Source organism: Mesoplodon bidens (assembly GCF_964165515.1).
Source record: "Mesoplodon bidens genome assembly, chromosome: 10".
Classification (NCBI taxonomy): Eukaryota; Metazoa; Chordata; class Mammalia; order Artiodactyla; family Ziphiidae; genus Mesoplodon; species Mesoplodon bidens.
In genome coordinates this window covers 48914640-48937303 of record NC_138172.1, presented here as the reverse complement: position 1 = coordinate 48937303, position 22664 = coordinate 48914640, and the positions used below count along the sequence as shown (strand labels likewise).

At 36.4% G+C, this 22664-nt stretch overlaps 1 protein-coding gene across 5 annotated transcripts in view; it reads left to right on the top strand.

Annotated features, from left to right (window-relative positions):
• GOLGA4 (golgin A4) overlaps positions 1–22118 on the top strand; it is a 116453-nt gene extending 94335 nt beyond the window's left edge. For 4 of the 5 annotated variants that reach the window (XM_081245804.1, XM_081245803.1, XM_081245802.1 and 1 more), the window contains 8 exons: positions 133–246; positions 2619–2639; positions 2819–2887; positions 4392–4467; positions 6428–6531; positions 11482–11568; positions 18454–18516; positions 21413–22118. In XM_081245804.1, coding sequence (XP_081101930.1) covers positions 133–246; positions 2619–2639; positions 2819–2887; positions 4392–4467; positions 6428–6531; positions 11482–11568; positions 18454–18483 — 501 coding nt within the window. In that variant the 3' untranslated portion in view covers positions 18484–18516; positions 21413–22118. The remainder of the gene's footprint in view (positions 1–132; positions 247–2618; positions 2640–2818; positions 2888–4391; positions 4468–6427; positions 6532–11481; positions 11569–18453; positions 18517–21412) is intronic. The other variant, XM_081245801.1, reaches the window with a different exon arrangement.
• The last annotated feature ends 546 nt before the right edge of the window (positions 22119–22664 follow it).

Here is a 22664-nt window from a genome sequence, read left to right as displayed (position 1 = left end):
AAAAACAGTGGTTTGTGTTTCCAAAAATGTGTAGGTGTTGGTTTCTCCTGCAAAGGTAGTTTTCTCTAGATCATGTTGCCTCTTTACTGCATTCTTTTTGATATGTTTGTTAATATTTTTTTTATTCTAAAGGCTCATGAAGAAGAAATGACTGCAAAAGTAAGAGATCTACAGACTCAACTTGAGGAGCTGCAGAAGAAATACCAGCAAAGGCTAGAGCAGGAGGAGAACCCTGGCAATGATAAAGTGAGGGGAACTGGACTTGGCTCCATACGTTCCTTGAAAACATTGTCGTTTTCACTGGCTTGCCTACTAACATACCTTCCTACCTCATCTAATCCTAACAAAAGCCTTTCAAGAGGGAGATTCCTGCCTCTCTCTTTTTTTTTTTTTTTTCTGTACGCGGGCCTCTCACTGTTGTGGCCTCTCCCGTTGCGGAGCATAGGCTCCGGAAGCGCAGGCTCAGCGGCCATGGCTCACGGGCCTAGCCGCTCCGCGGCATGTGGGATCTTCCCAGATCGGGGCACGAACCAGTGTCCCCTGCATCGGCAGGCGGACTCTCAACCACTGCGCCACCAGGGAAGCCCCTGCCTCTCTTTTATAGACAGTGAAACTGAGGTTCAAAGAGGTTAAATAAAATGTTGAAGCTCACACAGTAAATATTCTATTGGGAATATAAACCCAATCTTCCAGACTTCAGAGCCTAGGGCGTTTCTGTGATACCAGTGCTTCTCAGTCTTTCCCGTGGAAAGAACAGCAGAGGAGAGTTAACCTCATAGCCCTGGGGCAGAGCCAAAAATGGTCCATAGAAAGTATGATAATTTTAGATTTTTATATTTTGTGCTAAGAATTCATATAAATTTTACATTCTCTATAACAGCAGTCCCCAACCTTTTTGGCACCAGGGACTGGTTTTGTGGAAGACAGTTTTTCCACGGACCAGGGGGTAGGGTGGGGGGAGGATGGTTCAGGCGGTAACGTGAGTGATGGGGAGCGGCAGATGAAGCTTTGCTTCCTCACCTCCTGCTGTGAGGCCTGGTTCCTAAGAGGCCGTGGACCGGTCCACGGCCCGGGGGTTGGGGGACCCCTGCTCTATAATATATCCTTATTTGTAGTCACATAAAAATGTTTTTAGTTGTATACCTTTGAGAAAAACAATGTCTCCTTTTCTCCTTGGTTAATGGACCAGTTGTAGATGCAGTGGGGTTATTTTGGAAAATTGCACTGAATTCAGAGAGATCTGGCACTCCATATCTAGGCTTTTTTTTTTTTTCTTTCTGTTTTTAATAATCCTGATCTTTAAGTAAAAATGATGCTATGAGAGGCCATGTTTACCTTTTGGCTTCCTGTCCTGCTGGACACCCCAACAAGGGCGCACCCGCAGGGCTTGTGGGCCCCCATTCAAGAATCTGGGCAGTGTACCGTTGTACGTCTAAAATGTTCTCACTCATTCCAGTATGGTCTTCATAGCTCTGTCATGAGGGTCTTGGGAAAGGTGGACACATTCATGGCTTCATCCTTTAGTTATAGAGGATTCATTACAGAAGTCGGTGACCAGATAGCAATTTTCTAGACAACCAATTACATGGATCACTTTTCCAAAATGGAGAGAAGAGGACTTTATAAAAGGCTTGCTATGCTGTGCTGCTTGGTACATATATCTTGATTATTAGCAACGAGCAAAGCTGAGTAGACTCTTGCTCTCTTTCTTTACTAGCTACTAAGTTCTATTGTTTTAGTTTTCTTTGGTTTTTTTTTTTTTGCCATTTGCTCACAATATCAATATACTTGGTTCTGTTAAATGTTGCTTCCTATGAGCCAAATAAGCGTATTCTACTCTGTAACATGTTGTTTTCCTTAGTATCAAATTAAGTATTAATGTTGCATAAAGTGGCACTGAGGCCTGTGTCAAGATGCCATCGAGTATTGAAACATTATGAAATTAATATTCAGGAGGTCTTTTGAGTCCTTTACCTTGTAGCATAAGAAAGGAGAAACTATCCTTAACTTTTATTTCTACTCTAAAAAATATTTTTCTATTTTATTCTTTATGAATTTTTATTCTTTTCCTTTTTGAGCATCTTTCGGTGCTTCTGGGATATCTTGAACTACATGTCAGTGTTGAGTTCAATGAAAAATAATTTGTAATTATTGTGTAGAGTGGATTCCCAGAAATGGTCCTTTAGAATTTTCCTTAAAGGGCCCATATGCTATAAATAGATGTTAATATGTTTAATCTTTTCAAATTGTACAAATAATAGATGGATACATTCTTGTTAAAAAAAAGAAGTCAGATAATACAGAAGTATATAGATAAACCCTTCCTGGTGGATACCTCCTTTTCCCAAGTGGTAATCATTGTTAGGAGTTTGGTGGGTGACCTTCCAGTCATTTTTCTTTGTGTTTACCTATCTTTATGTATATTTATATTTTAATAGTTTGTATACCAACATAGACCAGGTTTAAAAGCAAATATTTAAAGTTGTCTCAAATCTAACCACTCTCTTAAGACTGTAACACTAAATTTTTGTTTCCTTGTAATTTCATATTGTTCCATTTTATTATTTCTTGTAGATTTTATTATATGCACTAATTTTTTTTTTCTTTTCCATTTTTAGGTAACAATTATGGAGCTACAGGTAAGACTAGTTTTTCATTGAATTTGAGTGAAGGTAGTCTATTTTCAGGAGCGTTCTGTACTTTAGGTTAAAACATAAAGAGACTTGTTCTCAGGAGAAATTTACCAAGCAGTATAGAAATGTGTCCAGGCAATGATGAAACCCATATGCATCTCAGATCTGACTTCTTGTTCTTTCAGACACAACTAGCACAGAAGACTACTCTAATCAGTGATTCAAAGTTGAAAGAGCAAGAGTTCAGAGAACAGGTACAGGTCTAATTGGTGCCTTTTATTTTGAGATGACTTCCTTGATTTCTGTTAGTATGTTCTTGGAACTCATTTAGCTAGTTTTTTAAAAAGTGGATTTAATACTCATTTATTAATTGCAATCTTGTCTTACACAGGAAATTTTATTCCCAAACCTGAAGGTGCTAGAGCATATCTTTATAAATTTGTGATCACGTATATTTAAACAAGAACATTTGCATTCATATTATCTAGTTACAGAACATTCCATCACCCCCAAAAGGAAACCCCATACCCATTAAGCTGTCACTCCCTATTACCTCCTCCCCCCAGCCTCTCACAACCACAAATCTGCTTTTTGTGTCTGTGGATTTACCTATTCTGAGTATTTTATATAAATAGAATCATATTAATACATGAGCTTTTTATTTATTTATTATTATTTTTTTTTGCGGTACGTGGGCCTCTCACTGTTGTGGCCTCTCCCATCGCGGAGCAAGGGCTCTGGACCCGCAGGCTCAGCGGCCATGGCTCACGGGCCTAGCCGCTCCAGGGCATGTGGGATCTTCCCGGACCAGGGCACGAACCCGTGTCCCCTGCATCGGCAGGTGGACTCTCAACCGCTGTGCCACCAGGGAAGCCCAATACATGAGCTTTTTAATCTGACTTCTTTCACTTAGCATGATGTTTTTAAGGTTCATCCATGTTGCAGCATATATCAGTACTTCACTCCTTTTTATGGCAGAGTAATATTTCATTGTATAGATATACCACATTTTGTTAACTTATTCATCAGTTGTTGTATGTTTGGGTTGTTTCTACCTTCTGCCTATTGTGAATAGTGCTGCTAGGAACATTGTTTACAAGTTTTTGTTTGAATAACTGTTTCCTTTTTTGGGTTATGTACTCAGGAGTGGGATTGCTAGATCATATGGTAATTATATGTTTAGCCCTTTGAAGACCCATCAAACGGTTTTACATTGTGGACACCATTTTACATTCTGACCACAAAGTATAAGAATTTCAACTTCTCCACATCTTCCCCAGCAAGTGTTTTGATTATAACTATCCTAGTTGGTATGAAGTGATATCTCATTATGGTTGTAATTTATACTTCCCTAGTGACTAATGATGTTGAGCATCTTATTATTTATATATCTTCTTTGGAGCAATGTCCTTTGCTCATTTTTAAGTTGGGTCATTTGTTTTTTGTTGTTGTTGAATTGTAAATGTACTTTATATATTCTGGATATAAGTCCCTCATTAGATATATTTGCAAATATTTTCTCCCATTCTGTGGGTTGTCTTTTCAGTTTCTTGATAATGTCCTTTGAGGCACAAACATTTTATATGTTTTTTCTTTCGTTGTCTCTGATTTTGGTGTCATATCTAAGAAACCAATGTATTAAATTTTTTTTGCCTATATCCTATATTCAGCATTAAGAAAATCTAGTGGCTACAGCAGTCTTTTTCTTACATATGATTTCCATATGAATCTTATGATTGGAATATTTGTTATTTTTAGATTCACAATTTAGAAGACCGTTTGAAGGAATATGAAAAGAATGTATATGCAACAACTGTGGAGACACCTTACAAAGGTAGGAATGATCTCTCATCATGTTATCTATGGTTATCTTGTATTGGTGGACTTCTGGATGATTTTCATTTTTGTCTTTGCTAATCTCATTCTTTACAAGGAATATATTTTATCTTTGTAATTCACCAGTAACAACTAGTTTTATGGAAAGAATGGTAGTAATCTAAAACAAAATTAATGCGTATTTGTTGTAAAAAAAAAATGCTGCCATGTTTAAGTGAAACTGCAAGTTCCCACTTCATTGTCCACTCTCCAGCTGAACCTGGTTTACAATTTACATATATTTTTCCAGACTCTTCTGTGTGTATCCAGACATTTATGTAAACCACTACATGTACCCATACAAACTCAGAGTTACATATTTTAGATGCTTCTGTTTTTTACTATTACAATAATGCTGTAATTGCTATTTTAAAACTAGGATTAAAGGAGAAAATAATTTATTTCAAGGTGAGGAAGGATGATTTGGAAGTATTACTCTGTTGACTTAAGTTATGTATGCCACTTACAAAGGATTCTAAAGATGAGCTTGAGTCCTTCTGAATAACAATTTCCCATTCTCAATTTCACTGCCTCACTGCATTAAGAATAGTTTTATTTTGCTAAATGTTTTGTAAACCTTTCTGCTTTTTCATGGAAGGCACTGGGGCATGAATCTAAGCCATTTCACATTTTTTTGTGTTTTTGAAAGCTCTTGTTGTGAAATAACATAAGACATTATACAGTTTTTAATTAAACAAGGACTTTCTTTGATTCTTTCCAAAACACACTTCAAAAAGAAGAGAAAACCAACTTGGGAGTTTCCTATGGCTCATTGCAGAGAAAATTCCTGCTACAAAGACTGTTTGCCATAGCTAAGTCAACATATGTGATTCTTAGCATACAACTGCCAAATTAGTGCCCAGCCGTGCATAGGGAATAGTATTGATTCTTTTTTTTTTTAGTTTCAACTTAAGAATTTCATACTTAATTTTCCTTTTTTCTCAAACTGTAAAATGAACACATATGTACAGTTTTTTAAATAACTGACACATATATAATACTGTCAGGAACTGTTATAAAACACATTTTGTCTATCAACTCATCTAATCCTGTCAACAATCCAAGCAGTCTGTTTGAATTTGCACATTAATCTCTTTGCTATGCTTTTAGATGTTTCTTGGTGCAGAAGGCTTTTCAGATTACCTAGTGTGCCATACTTCTGGAAGTGGATGCAAGTATAGACTTCACATAATGCATAATTATGAATTCATTCAAATTAAAGTTTGTCACAGTGTGACTTCATATACCTGAACTGTATTTATTCTTTATTTTTAGATTGAAATGGAGCTTGATTAATAGATGAACTGTAAATTTTATGACAGTCTTTTTAAGATGTTGAATCAAAGTATCTGAAAACCACTATATTGGCATTATTATTTCATGCATTTTCAAGTTATTTTATCTACCTTGTGTTTCAGAACTGTTCAGAAAACTTGATTTAAACTTCAGTGCTTTCAGGTTTGGAATACTAGAAAATCTAGAATACTATTCTGAGTTACTAAACTCTTAAACAAAATAAAAATGATTGTTCATTTTAGTCATTGTAGGATATCTGAAGCCAACCACATAATATTTAGGAAAGAAATACCAGTTCTGAGGAATCTTTGTATTCCCTAGGTCTAGTCTTTTTAAATTGCCATGCCAGAAAGATGAAGAAGAAGTTTGAGGATGGGGGGAATGTGAGAAATAAAATTGCTATAATAATTCTTGTTTTCTCTTCCAAGGGAAAAATACCAACTGGAATGCTTAATGTATATGTAATGTAATGCAGTACAATACTTACAATATAATACAATTAATACAAGAGTGATGCCTCTCTCTTTGTTCCTTTGATTGTCTTTTAGTTTGTCTTTTTCTAAGTAATAAGTAGCTTATCTGGTTTTGTCTTTACAGTTTGGTCTGTTTTTTTTATTTGACAGGTGGCAATTTGTACCATACTAATGTCTCGCTCTTTGGAGAACCTACCGAGTTTGAGTATTTGCGAAAAGTGCTTTTTGAGTATATGATGGGTCGTGAGACTAAGGTATAAATCATGTCTGGTGATTTGGCATGTGGTTTAATTTAAAAGGAAATATGTCCCATTTTTAATACACATATTGATGTTATATGTTTACTATTAGCAGACCATACATGCTGATAGTAGGCAATAGGTAATTGTGTTATTGCTCTTTGTTTGCAAAAGTGAATTGGCAGATCTTGCTTATATTTGTTACATTTATAAAATATTAATTTAGAAAATACTGGTGGATGATGCTAAAAAATAAAAATCAAAATTTCATTAACTTAATACTTTGTGAAGCATGTGACTACTTTTTTGACTTCAAATCTTAAAGGTAGGAGAATAGATGGAGATTATTTCATGGAGACGTGAGGATAGCGTGGCTAGTATTGGAAATGGTCCTAATTAAGAATGACTATGAAGGAATATTTAGAAATATTTTACTTTAGTCACTGTAAGAAAGTTACTCTTGCACATATGGAATATTGACCGTTTAAAAATAACCACACTGTGTAAGTAATAATGCTTGGTTAATTTGTTTTCTAGAATGTTAAATTTATTATAAGGTCCTTGAGTATAGAGTCTTGTCTTACTGTTATTTGTATCCCCAGCAGTGTTTTTAAAAGAGCCTTATATCAGACATTTTGTAAATATATCTTTAATTGAATTGATTGCATTTAGGGAAATTCATGAGCCTTTTCTCAAAGTTTTTCATTTGAAGCAATTTCTGTTTCTGATATTGTTTCAACTTTTTACCTTCATGAACTTTTACATTGTCCTTATATGTTGGCTGAGAATGGGATAATGAGTTTTCTAAGAAATTATCAGTGTTTTAATTTATGGGTCTGTGGGGATTACTGAGTGCTAAACCTGTTCAGGAATTGATTTGGTAAATATATTTAAGACCTAAAAATTAGGACATAAGAAAATCTCTTAAGTATGTTATGGGGACTTCCCTGGTGGCGCAGTGGTTAAGAATCCGCCCGCCAATGCAAGGGACCATGGGTTCGATCCCTGGTCCGGGAAGATCCCACATGCTGTGGAGCAACTAAGCCCGTGCGCCACAACTACTGAGCCTGTGCTGTAGAGCCCACGAGCCACAACTGCTGAGCCCATGTGCCCCAACTACCGAAGCCCACGTGCCTAGATCCCATGCTCCGCAGCAAGAGAAGCCACCACAGTGAGAAGCCTGTGCACCACAACAAGGAGTAGCCCCCACTTGCCGCAACTAGAGAGAAGCCTGCACGCAGCAACGAAGACCTAACACAGCCAAATAAATAAATAAATAAATAAAATTTATTTAAAAAAACAAAAAGAATGTTATGAATTGTAGATTCAGCTAAACACCAGGAGCTATAGGGGTAGAAGTCGTTTGAATCCTTGACACTATAGAAGTCTAACTTCACTGTATCAGATAGTTCAAATTAAAGTAATGTCTAGTGTGATCCTGAACATGAATCATAGGCGGGATATATTAATTCACAGTAATTCAGTACCTTTTTTTCTTAAGGACTTTTTTTTTTTTTTAATTCAGAGGATAGCTAAAACTCATTTTCTCCTTATCTTTAAAAAACAAAGTCAATGAAATGTAACTTTCTCTTACTATGCCCTGATTGGATAGCAGCCTGTATTTGAGGTGGGGTAGATAGTTTAAAGTTACCTTGTTATTGCAGGGAAGGGGGAAAAGCATTTCTTTATGAAAAATAGCCTCTCAGGAACTTCAGCTACTCTGGTTTATTCGTTGAGTCTAAAGCTATCATCCCTGAGTTGTTGCTAAATAAATTATTTAGTCTTTTCTCGATCTGCAAAATGAAGAGAGTGTGACTGCCTCAGCCTGTGTCTTCTGGATGTTGTGAGCCTGTGTGGTGGGGTGAGATCCCTACAGAGTTTGAGTCCTGGGGAAAGGCCCAGCCCAGCATGAGATACGTTCTGGGGTGGTACTAGTTCAGCCAGGTCTCAGGGCTCTGCATTTCCTCCTAGGCTGTGACTTGGGAGACAGCTAGAAGGGACGCTGTTGAGGCACGGGCAGCCCCAGCTAACACATGGCTGGGAATCTGTGTTGAGGCGGCTCTCTCTGATCTTTATCTTCAGCATTCAGTGTGCTTTTCTGGTTACCAAGACTGAGTAGTCTTTTATTCTGCCATCACATTTTATAAGTCAATATTGAAAATTGGCAGTAGATATTCAGTTTAATTTACTTCATGTTTATTGAACACTTACTATATGTGGTCCTTTGTTTATCACCATGATGGATAAGGAGATGAAAATTGACACCATCCCTAACTTTAAGGTGTTTACCATATAGTGAGAAAGTGGAGCTGTTTACTAAGCACAGTATGGTGCAGACTGTAGCACAGTGTCCTCATGTTTACTTGTGGGAAGGTCAAGGACATCATGGAGAAGGAGATGTATATACAGGCCTTTACAAGGGGGCATAGATTTTGATAGATGAGCTCAGACAGGAGGAGAGCCCAGACAGAAAGTCCAAGACAGGAAATTGAGTGTGGGCTTTGGAATGACAAGTAGTCCGCTCCAACTAAAATACCAGCTCTATGAGGTGGAAGTGACTCTGCTTAGGGCTGCAGGGTGTGGATGGCCTGGAGTATTCTCAGAGTTTTACCTGTAGGTTGTTGGCGGGTAACCCTGAAAATTTTTGAGTAGGGGTTGACAAAATCAGAGCTATTTTTAGACATTTCTTTTGTTGATTTGCCTAATTTCCATACATTCACAAAGAATTTGAAATGGAGACCAGGTTGTGGTTTTAGAACAAGCTGGAGTATATTGTGGCTTTTGTGATTTGATCACCATCTGCCGTTGTTTCTTGTCCAGTAGGATCTGTATGTCATCCCACCTGTCTTTCTTCATCTGCTTTTGTACACAGTGTTCCCTATTTGATGAGGCAGATGATTTTTCTAAGACCACATATGTGATACACATTCTTATAGTATGAAGTTAAGTAAACTCCCCTTCTTTCTTCTGTCCTTGCACTTTCTTTTTGTTGGGTTTTGAGCCTCCATGCTATTTTTGATGCTTAAATTCAGCCTGTTCTCCTTTTCAATAGAAAGTGTTTCTCATTCTATCCTTTATTGACTCCTTTCCCTAAAGAAAACATGGCAGGAGAGGCCACTTCTAAACCAGGTGGCTCATTTGAACTTTTCCTTACTTCCCAGGACCTAAGGAAACGTTAGGTTTAGGTACGTAGAGTAGACAGTCTGATTTCTTTCCCAAGATTCAGCAAAGAGCCTGGGCTTTCCATTAAAGTGTTTTCTGACAAGCCAGGGAAGAGCTTTTAAGTCTTTACTAGGTAATCAACTGCAAATGCTGCATCAGTGATGAATTTAGAGGTGGGTTTCCCATTTAACATTGTCTAGAAGTGTGAAGAGGCAACTAGCCACAGTTGGTTTTATTTTTTGTCTTGTTTTTGTTTTTGTTTTGACAGACATGTTTGTGCATAGATGTGCACTATGCAGTTTCATAGTGAATATAAATGGGCTTTTGGGTTTCTGAACTTGTTAAGCTATTGAAATTAAAGAAATGTTCCCTATAATTGTGAATCCCTGAATTTTAGATTTTTGGTACTTCCTAAAAACAGTCTTCATAGATAGTATACCAGAAACCATTTAAAATTTCCAGAGTGCTAATAAAAAGAATATTGAAATAGTTACTACTTCATATTTGTCTTCCCATTTCATGCCACATATACACTTGGTTTCTAGACTTCAGTTTAGCACAGAAGATTCTGTTCTATTTAGGCAATACAATTTAAAGGATGAGGAAGGAAGGAGGGCTGAAACTAAAATCTTGCTCTTTGTGGGGTTTGTGGTTGAGGAATAGTGTTAGTTGATCTGTTAGTTGAAATAAATACTAGAAGTATGTAAAGTGCCTTGCCTAGGCTTAGCACATAATAAGAATTTTTTTAAATGTTAGTTCTTTTCCTTCCTGGAAATAATTATACTTTTTTTCTAATGATGTATGTTCCTAAAATTTTGGTTAATTCTATTATGTTATCTTTTACTCAGTGACCTTCTGCAGTCACACACTCTTCCCCGCCCTGCCATACACACACACAGTCTTGTAACTATGAACAAAGAATGTTAGAGTCAGCTTTCTGGTGAGCCTCCCATCCTCTGTAGCACTACAGTAAGTAGTACTACTACAAATCCTCAGGAGAGCACTAGTACCTGAATTTGTATGTAAGCACTGAACTTGTTATCCTACTTATTTCATAAGTGGTATCTTCTTTCCTCTCTGTCTCCCTCAAACCATGTCATCTTGATACAAAATAGGGAATTTCAACCTTTGAGGAGAATTTTCCACGAGCTTATGGGTGACAGTCTGACTTACGGTATATTTATTGAGATCTGCACAGTTTATGATCTTGTTTGCAAGCCACCATGTGTAATGTTTTGATTCATCCTGTTTTCTACCAAACAAAACATCTTGTGTTTATTTAAAATGTAATTTGTATTTCTATTAGGCTGATGTGCTGCATGTATTAAAAAATACCTATAAGCATGTTCATGTTCATGCAGTAGCCCGTGTTTATGAGATATATGATGTGATTTAGTTCAAGCTGAACTTGAGAGTCTCTAAATCTGATTGTTTAGAGCATATGTTTTGGCAATACATCACTTACTAGGTAGATTTCTACAAATAAAAAGCCTTATAAAATGAATGAGTAATAAAGTTTCATTTTAATAAGACAGAGGGCCAAGAGCACTAGAACTGTATATAGCTTCATGCTATTGTAAATACATCTTCTTAAAATAATATCAACCCAGACCTTGTGAGGGATCCTTTCAAATTGAAATTCTAGCGTTGGCGGTTATTTCCTTGACCAGTACCTTCACATCATACTTCTTTGGTCGTGGCTTCCATTGAGAGCACTAAAGAATTCCACCAGCAGAACATGTCAGAATGGGGTGAGACCCATCTGCTCCACTGTCTAGTGATCGTCTCTTGTCTTTTTTGTAGACCATGGCAAAGGTTATAACCACTGTACTGAAGTTCCCTGATGATCAGACTCAGAAAATTTTGGAAAGAGAAGATGCTCGGCTCATGGTAAGCTTTAAGAATAGGCTATAGATAGAAGACAACTTTAACTCATCTGTTTACATTCTGCTTCACTTACAAAGACTTTGAGTTGGTAAGAGAAATTTAAAAGTTTTCATCTTTATTGTACTGTAGCCTGAAAAATGAGAGTGAAACTACATTAAGAAAATTAAACTGAGGGCACATCTGAATGGATGCCCTCAAGGAAAGAACAGTCTTATTTAATAGTATGTATGAGGTTGACACCAGTATGTGCTATATGAGATTTCTGGAACTTGGGCTCTTTATGGGAAGGATGGAAAAGGCATTTGTTCTGGTATATCCAGTAATAATTTTTTAAGCTGAATTATATCATGATGTTAGGTGTTTTGTAGATTACAATTCCTTATTCTACTTCACTTGATTTCTAAATACAATAATTCTGAGTATAAGAGTTTAAGCATTTTTTTGCGCTTTTGACATACACCCTGCAAGGGAAATGTACATAACTGAATTCTTAGAAACCTTTGTGTCAAGTCAGCTGTGACTGAAATGAAACCAACACACACTTCATAAATTATGCAAAATTCCCTTTGCCTAACTTCTTTTTGTGCTGAACCAAGAATACAGTAAGAAGATCCATTCTAAGCATAGAATGAAATTTGTGCTGTTTTCCTTCTGGCCCTTAGCTGTCGCTTTCTGCTTCCTTTTCTTGTCTTGCTAATAGCCTGTAGCTCTTCCACATCTTCCCCCCAATTTCTTTACCTATTTCATGATCCCAGTACTGCTGTTTTTTTCACTCTCCTATTTAAAGTAAACAAAGATCTACTCTTTAGTGATGGGTTAGCCCATGTCTGAGTATCTCCAGTAAGAAGGACTAAGTCAATAAGTAATTACCCTTAAGAATCCTATCTTATCTCTACAGACTGTGTGTTTCTTACAAAAATTCTGGCTTATCTTGATCCCAAGTCTCCCTTTCTGTTGTGGTCACCAATCTGTTCTGGTTCTAACCCATGGAACTCAACCAAGAACCCACAGATGGCCTGGGTGGAGGGCTTTTACCTTCCAGGCTAAATAACCCCAGCACTTATCAGCCATCTATGAAGTTCCTCTCCTTTGACCCATTGCATGTTCTGACCTCTTTCTGGCTTCCTCTAAGGTCATCCCAGCATCCCTGACTTTTGTCCCAGTACTCCATTGTATACTGTATTATTTACCTATTGTATATTTTCTGAGAGAGTTGCAGTTATTTTGGTTAGCCTTTGTTTTTTTTGGTGAAGCATTTCTCCATGGTATCTAGTGGTCTGAAAAATATTACCATACCTCTGTAGTTATTTCTGGTTATAGATATTTTTGATAAAGAAGTATGTAACTATAATGTATGCCCTTCATCAGTAGAGAGAATGTTGTTTTAAATATAGCAAAACATCCAATTCTATAATCTATAGTCCACTCAGAGTGGTTTTCCTCTTCACTGAGTAAACAACTGTGTCTTTGTGAAAATAAAAATCTCCAATGCAGTTTGAGCCCGTTGACACAATTCTGTCATTATAGTCCAGTTTAAGAAAATACTTTAAAATGATGGATGTAAATAGAAAGCTTTTATTATCTTTGTTCATTCTCCTGTAGCCTCTTTTTTATCTTGATGTTAGGATATAGCCAACCTCTCATCTTACTGTTGGGCTACATTTTGTCAGGATTTAGAATATAGTATAGACTCATCCTAAGTCACTGCTTTGGCAAATGTGGTAGGAAACATTCCCCCTCACCCCACACGCACACATACAGCCTTAGATTGGTTTGTCTTGAAGGAAACTAATCGAATTGATTACCTGTAAATAGTGAACCATCTAAAAACCTTTTAAGGTGGATGGAAAAGTTTCTTTCTTTTTTTTTTTTTTTTTTTTTTTTTTGCATTATGTGGGCCTCTCACTGTTGCGGCCTCTCCCGTTGCGGAGCACAGGCCCCGGACACGCAGGCCCAACGGCCATGGCTCACGGGCCCAGCCGCTCCGCGGCATGTGGGATCCCCCCAGACTGGGGCACGAACCCGTGTCCCCTGCATCGGCAGGCGGACTCTCAACCACTGCGCCACCAGGGAAGCCCGAAAAGTTTCTTTCTTAAGTTTAATTAAAAAGAAATCTTTGAAAAACTTTACACTCTTCTTTTGTGAATAAAATGGTATTCATTCTAGATAGGGACGAAGTGGTGACTGACTTCCTGAAATAATCCTTCCTTATCCCAGAGGCTGACCTGCCCAGAAAGAAAGTCCCACTCTTTCCACTACTTTTTTTTTTTCCCACTACTATTTTAAGCAGAGTCTCATCCATCATTATCTTTTGCTTAATGAATGAGTTCAGTTGACAGTCACCTACTTCTCTTCTGTTGGGTTGGCCAAAAAGTTTGTTTGGGTTTTTTCTGTAACATCTTACTTGTTATGGCAAATGTAGGAAAATAGAAGACATGGACGATACAATTGTTGCCCTTGTGGAACCTTTAATTTTAGGGGGAAGGGGTAGCATCCATTCATTCATACATGAATAAAAGATATGCTTAAGTAATGTAATTCAAATAATAAAAATAGATGCTTAGGAAAGATGGACTAAGTTACAGTGAGCATGAAGTGAGGGAGATCCCAAAGATGACTTATCAATTTGAGTCACCTTTTGTCAGCATAAAGAGATTTTTGGTACAGGATAGAGTGACTCATGATTGTTTCCTTATTTGATGGAAAATTAAGATTACTGTTGACTGGGAAAGTTGAAACATAAGTCACATTTGCCTTAAAATTGCTGTCATTCATAAAATAAGTGGTAAGAATCACTGTCTTTGAACAAGCCTCCTAAAGAAATTATAACTTGTTTCATACCCCAATGAACTTTAGCTGATTAGAGCAAAACACTGCTAAGAATAGTGACTTCTCTTTTTCTATGGAAGTATCCAATAGAAAGATACCTATATGTGTAGAAAGCAGAGCTTTTAAGGGTTTTATTAAATAATTGTTTAAAAGCTATTTAGTCACATTAGCTTTAAATATATGTTGCAGATGGACCATTTCTGTAATTTGTTGTAACCGCAGCTACAGTTTCCCCTCTGTTAAAAATCAACAGTATTGACTATTTTGTTATTTTAGGTTTGGGGGCTACAAAGCTGGTATAAGTAAACCAAACAAACTCCGTCATATTGCAGAGCTCCCTCCCCTGTCCGTTAGTATTTGGGATGCTTGAGAGAGCGTGGATTGCACTTTTTGCTGAGAGCGTGCAGCCATGTCAGCATTTACGTTATTTAGCAGGTATGAGAGGAGGAGTACTTTCTAAAAACTTTGATTTGTGACCCTAATTATTATATGTTTGCTTTGTGGCATTGATCGAAAACTGTCCATGACTGCTGGTAAGGTTTTTTTCAGTATGTCCCCTCTTTACCATATCTCCCCTCTCCTTAGTGACTTTTATACTGTTTATTTGAAAAACCCCACTACAGAATAAAACAGTTATTATTTAATAAATGGTTTCAGAGTTTAACCTAATTTGAAGATTGTATTTCGTAGATGAGAAGCCATTATCTGTCAAGTAAGAATAAATTATAGAGCATAAGTAAAGTCTGGTTTATTTGAGGGTCACAATGTGTAGAGAAGGAATCCTAGTCCTCCATTTGACAAGTCTCAGAGCCTCTGTTTCTTCACAAAAGTATGTTGGATTATTCTATCTCTAAGCTTCCTTTTCCTCTAAAGTATTAAATTAGTTATAAATTTTAAAGTTTTAGATTTCTTTCAAGTGGGAAAAAATTGTCTTCTATGCAGCAGGTAGAAGTTAAAGAAAGTGCACACACAAGTCTCAGAGCCTCTGTTTCTTCACAAAACTAATGTTATCTTGTTAGGATTGTTGGAGAACCAAAGTACGTATAGTGCCCGCACTGGGGTTTTGTGATCATGGTGGGGCTGGTGGTGGTGGTTCCTGAGCCACATGTAGTGATGAGTAGAATGCGTCTTTCCTAGAAGGTGAGACTTGGAAAGGTAAACCAATAATGTGTGTAAGATAAACCATGAAAGACCTCACTACAACAGTCAGGTCACTTAATAGGAATGAAACCAGCTCAAAACATGTCCCATCTCCAGTTTCAGCACCTCTGAGTGCCACCACATGCAGCTTTGCTTGGTGAGAGCTAGCTCTCAACAGCTCAGCCCCTGTGTAACTTTGAGCAAACCTTTTTCATATTTCTGGCCCTTGTTGGTAAAACAAGTATGTTGGACTGTTTTATCTCTAAGGTTTCTTTTCCTCTAAAGTATTAAGTTAGTTGTAAATTTTAAAGTTTTAGATTTCATTCAAGTGGGAAATAATTGTCTTATATGCAGCAGGCAGAAGTTACAGGAGTGCACATACCAAATGCACATACCTTTGTGTTCCCTAGAGCAACCTTTTCCCTCCTCTCAGTTTTTAGCTTATTGTGCCTGGTTTGTGATGGTTTAGGTAGTGTAAATGGCCAGAGTAGACTGGATGTTTGAGTTTCAGGGTGGGAGCAAGAGTGAATACGAAAGTCTTTTTTTTTTTAATTAATTAATTAATTTTATTTATTGTTGGCTATGTGGGGTCTTTGTTGCTGCACGCGGGCTTTCTCTGGTTTTGGTGAGCGGGGGGAGGGGCACTACTCTTTGTTGTGGTGCGTGGGCTTCTCATTGCAGTGGCTTCTTTTGTTGTGGAGCACGAGCTCTAGGCACACAGGCTTCAGTAGTTGAGGCATGCGGGTTCAGTCGTTGTGGCACTCAGGCTCTAGAACGCAGGCTCAGTAGTTGTGGCGCACGAGCTTAGTTGCTTCGGGGCATGTGGGATCTTCCTGGAACAGGGCTTGAACCCGTGTTCCCTGCACTGGCAGGCAGATTCTTAACCACTGCGCCACCAGGGAAGTCCCAACACGGGAGTCTTTAGCTTGTCTAATTGAATAAGACTGCCCTGGAAGTACACCATCAGACTTTTTTTTTTTTTTTTTAAAGAGAGTGTTATTTATTTAGGATGATTACAGTAAGAAAGTTTATTTTAATCAGGTGCTAAATCATCTCTTGAAATTGAGAGGTTCTTTTGTTATATAGAAATCTCTTTTAAAATGTGTTTCTAGGAATATACTTTTCTCTTTAGAGTGTTAGCAAACTTAATGACACGTTTAAACTGGATGGCTATTTTCTTGATGACTCCATTAAAAGAAAATTGTTCTATTCTGATGAGAAAGATTTGGCTTGTTTTCATTTCTCATCCACTCTAGTCATTTTTAAAGATTGATCTTCTGTTGACTTTGTTATTGCTTTGCTTTCATGCTGATTCTTTGTGTTGTGTCAAGCTCTTGATCAGTCCTTACCCTAGACCAGTCTTGTATTTAAGTTAATGTTTCTGAATTCTCTCCTTTTGGCTGAAACTTTAAAAATCTCTTCCAGTTTAATAAAATCGTCAGAACTTTTCAGCATCGTTAGGTATAAAAGTTCTCCATTCTAGTTGAGGTTTACCTTTCCATTTGCGTGGTCTCAGTAGATGCATGCAAGGTGGATTCAAGAAACAAATGCACATAAAAATGATGCATAGTGAAAAACACTGCCTGTGTAAAACATATATTTGTTATCTTAAAAGTGGTTTTACCTCTTGATATTGTTAGAATTACATGATGTGTGATCATTGCGAAAAAACATTGCAAACAGCTCAGAAACATTACATAGAAGGGGAGATCTTCATGATTTTCAGCCTCCCAGCTGTCTCCACCTTGCCAAGGTCATGTTTGCTAATGGTGTGGTGAACATCCCCCAGCTTTATAATTATGTATTTATAATTATTCCTTTATCATTTAAGTATTTTATTTTATAAAAATGAGAGTATGCAACGGCTTGCTTTTTTCACTTATTTTTATATAATTCCACCTCATTACAAACTGATTTACCTTATTCTTTTGATTGGTTGATTATATGGATGTCCTACAGCTGAGTTCATCAATTTCCTATCCATGGACACTTAGATTATTTCAGTTTTCCAGTACTTAACAAGCATAGACACAGGGAGCATACATATATTTCACATGCTTTTGCCAGTTTTCCAATGGGATGTTAGCCTTATTGTGTTGTGTGTTGCAGATATTTCTACTTTGTCTTTTGATTTTGCTGTTCCTTACTAACTGTACATTAAATTTAAAAGATAAATAAAGTGATGCTTCTGAGGTTGGTTACACTAAGAATAGACTCAGATTTTATAAACAACTGTTTTTGCTGATGCTGTTTTAAAGCAAACCAGGAAGCTAATTAATAATCTTGGTTTATGACCATGTTAAATAGGACATAGAATTTATTTAAGGAGGTTGCTGTAGTAAAACTGTGTTTGCAGAGATTGGGTCCCCTTGAACAGAAACTTTGGTTTGGGTTATCATTCCTGAAACCATTCCTGATATACTGTTGATATACAAGAGTTATTCATTGATAAAATTGACATATTTTAGGAATGATGATTCAACATATAGACACACTGTATTCACATTCATCAACATTTCCCCCCAGATTTTTGGTGGTAAATTGAAATTATGTAAATCAAATTGTAATGTGTGCTTTAATGGAATTATGAAAGAAATCCTTTTATAAACCAAATAATCATGACTTAATTATGTCTAGCATATAAATATGTACTTAAAGTGTAAGTACATCTTTAATTGTGTTGTTTAAACTTTTAAATTAAAGTTCCAAGTAAAATCTCCACTACATAGTGTTATATTTACTTAGGATGGGAGGGAGCTATTACAGATTCCTTAGCCTATCCTCCCTTGATTTGGGGAGATGTGAGAAAAATTTAAGTACATTCTGTTTAATCCTTTGAAGTTCATATACACATATAATCTCTGTGTTATGTTGTCTTAAAACTAATCCAATAAGCTTTTTTTCTTCCTGGCTTTGTAGTATACTTCACCTCGCAGTGGTATCTTCTGAGTAAACCGTCAGTCTGTGCTTAGTTAGCATGTGGTGAGTGAAGAATAATATGTCTTTTGTCTTTTCTGCAAAAATTAAATGTATTGCATGATACTAACCATTATGCTGGAGTTCTTTTGCTCTTTTGTTTAATGAAAATATGATTATGCTATGGGTTAATATAGGGATTTTCTGTTAATTCTGCTTTATAGATTAATAATATATAGATTAATAATCACCACCAGTAAATGTTACATAATTCTAGGAAATTTTAGTTCTTTAAACAGTAGCTGAATGTTTCAGAATTGGTCTTTGAAATTTTGCTAAAGAATCCAAAAAAATCTTATGTATTTTACATTCCTTTTTGTTTTTTATTTCTCAAGAATGGTCTTTGAAGTTAATAAAGCTTGTGAGAGAAAAATGAAAAATCATTTTCTAGATAAAAGTGATGTATTTCATGAATCCAGAATGTAAAATATTGTAAAACATTCTTAGAGTCAAGGCTAATCTGAAATAATGAGCACTAGTAAAATTGATTTTAAAATAAATGGCAGTTTTATTAGTTCCTGGGATCATGCAGTATAACAAAGTAGCACATTTGTCCTGAGGAGACCCTTAGGCAGCTTGCTCTAATTGAATGTGGCTGTTTCTAATTAACATATTATTACAATGAGGGGGAGGCATCTAAAATGTTTGGACACAGTTGGCTGTCCTCACATTTAAACACCCCTCCCATCACCTCCACATATTATCCATGCTGTTAGTGTGATTTAGCACCCCTAAAAATTTAGGGTACATCTTTACCTCAAACTTTGCAAGCAATTTCACAAGTGACAAATAAGCTGGATCACAATCTATAGAACTTAATTATAATTAAATTAAAGGTTCTCTGATTATTAATTAACCTAGTGTTCAACTAACAGTATCAAGTTTTAAAACGTTAATATATAGCATTTTTTAACGTTTTTGCTTTAAATATCCTTTCTGCCTACATTTGAATCTCATTTTTATTTTTGATGTCAGCTGCCTTAGTGATTATCTAAAACTGTCATTAGTCTTGTAAATCCCAAATCTAATTCAGTAAGTCTTAACATTTACCTTTGTTTATAATATTATAAATACTGTATCATGCTTGTTATTGCATTTAAATAGTATCATTTATCACTTGAAAGGTATATTCTGTAGCATTTCCGTTGATTGTCTCCTCAACTTTTAGTTTGAAAAATTTCAAACAAGATTTGTAAAAATAGTACAATGAACATCCATATACCCTCTACCTACATTTACCAGTCATTAACATTTGCCAGATTTTCTCACTTGCTCTCACTCTTGCTTTCTCTCCATATATATTTTTCCGTCTGTGACATTTGACGGTTGCTTGCAAACATGGTGCTTGCAAGCATTTGACAGTTACTTGCAAACATAAACTAAATACTTTACCAAGTATCTTTAAGAACAAGGGCCTTTTCCTACATAGTCACAATACAGTTACGACTCTCAGGAAATTTAATATTAATACAATGCTCTTATCTAATATATAGTAAATATCCACATTTTCCCATTTTTCCAAATAATGTCTGTCTCATAATTTTTAAAATTCCAGGATCCATTGAAAGATTGCACATTGCATTTTGTTGTCATGTTCTTCAGGTCTCTTTTGAACTAGAAAAGTTCTCCCAGCCTTTTTTGGGTCTCTCATGACATTGACATTGTGCAGCATTATTGAATCACGCATGAACTTCTTTTCCTGCAACAGTGCAAGCTAACGTTTGAAAGTAATAACTGACAAAGGGTTTAAAATGTCATAGGAGATCATTTTCTTATCTTCTGTACGTTTCTAGGATTAACATGAGTGTTGAACAAGTTTTATAAATAGTAAACTCTTGGAGATAGATCATGAGTGGTGGATTATATTGTTCATTTACAAGTTGAGAAGACCTTGATACTTTCTCTAGAACTAAAATATATTTGAAAAGTTTGTCTCTATTAATCTTTTTGGTATTTTATTTTTATGCATTTTTAACCTCATACTTGATTTGACCACTGGCTTTTAGCATCTTAATTAGAGAAACCTTTTTAGGAAGGTTTAGCATCATGTTTCATAGCAGATTATGGTTTTAAAATTAAGTTTGTTAATTTCACGAGGCATACATAGCTTTTTCACACCAAAGTGCTGTTATCCTCTGCCACCATGCCTGGCATCCTGGGAGAACTGCAATATGTAGAAAAATCATTACATTAGGGAAAAAGGAAGAACCTTTTGTCCTCTTAAATCCAGTCTGCATTCTTGTGAGATTCTGCCATGTCAGCACGTTTACTCCTGGCTTTCTCTAATCATGACCTGGTAGCCTTCAATATGTGCTAAAAGGTTGCAGTTCCAGATTTCACTTAAAAATACTGCTTTCCAGGACTGCTGACTAAAAGGTCATTCCAAGAACAGTAATTTTTAAAAGATTCCTTTAGGATTTAATATTTAGAATATTTCTGCTTCAGTCCTCAGACCATAGAATATAATCTTGATATAATTTTACTTTAACTTGAAAAAATGAATCTCACAGAAAGTTAGCTTTAAAAGGTTTTTCTTTCTCCCTCCCTTTCTCCCTACCTTCCTTCCTCCCTCCCTTTCTCCCTACCTTCCTTCCTCCCTCCCTTCCTTCCTCCTTCCCTCCCTCCCTCCTTCCTTCCTTCCTTCCTTTCTTTTTAAATTTTTATTGGAGTATAGTTGCTTTACAATGTTGTGTTAGTTTCAGGTATACAGCAAAGTGAATCAGTTACACAGATACTTATATCCCCTCTTTTTCAGATTTCCTTCCCATTTAGGTCACTACAGAGCATTGAGTAGAGTTCCCTGTGGTATACAGTAGGTTCTTGTTTGGTATCTATTTTATACATAGTAGTATACATATGTCATTTTCTTTCTTTCTTTATCCTCACCCTTTTTCTTTTCCAGTCATGGCTCCGACCTTCATCTTGAAGAAGTGGGGAGAGTGATGTTGGGCAGGCCTGGAAAACTGTGCACGTTTGCTGTTCTTAGAGAACGAAGCTGTTATTCAGGGCCCCTCATGTAGCCAGAAGACCAAGAAAAATCTGACATTGGCCACAGAAAGATTGCAGACTGCCTTTAAAATAGATTATATCAGTGGAGAAACGGTGATAGCTTTTTGTGGGGGGGGATTCTTCAGTTTTTCTGTTGGGAAGAGTTTTGTGTTGTTTAAAAGATACTTTGAATAACTTAACCTGATTTGTGGGCTCATTTAATTTTCCTTTCTTCCATTCTTTTTGTCCCTCTTTTTAAAGAACTGCTTGCCTTTCCTATTTATTTTTAGGGTGATTTTTTTAAAAGACTTGTGCAATACATTTTGAGGTGGAACTTAGTGGATTTTTTTCCTGATATATTAGAGCATTTAATTGACTATTTTATCCAGATTGATTTGTTGAATATTTGCTAAAGACTAGTTCTTTAAGCTATGACATATGATAAATCCAAATGGCAGTACCTCATTGTTTACTTAGCTTTTGTACTTATATTTTTCAGAGGAAAAAATACTACTGTAAATTGTAAATAGTCAATACATAACTGTATCGTATGCAAATCTGTGACTGTTGGCAATGTCATCTCAGAAGAACAGATAAATAAAGTTTATTTACTATATAAATGTGCTTATTGTGTTTTTTCCTAAATTGAAATCTATTTCAAAATAGTTAAGAATTTATGTTGTATCTGGGTGAATATAATGAGGAACTATTTGTCAAGAGAGCTGAATGGCTAAGCATTTGGAAATTTTTTTTTATGCATTTAATTATTGAGTATTTTTCTAATGTGTGAATGGATGTATGGAAGGATAGGCCGTGTGTGTGTGTGTGTGTGTGTGTGTGTGTGTGTACACATGACTACATTTATAATTCTGTTTCTATTAAGGCCCATTAAAATTTCTGTGAAAACTTTTTTTTTTTTTTTTTTTGCAGTACGAGGGCCTCTCACTGTTGTGGCCTCTCCTGTTGCGGAGCACAGTCTCCAGACGCACAGGCTCAGCGGCCATGGCTCATGGGCCCAGCTGCTCCGGCATGTGGGATCTTCCTGGACTCTGGCACGAACCCATGTCCCGTGCATCAGCAGGCGGACTCTCAACCACTGCACCACCAGGGAAGCCCCTTGTGAAAACATTTTTAATTGCCTAATATTTTACCCTCAATAGTCCATC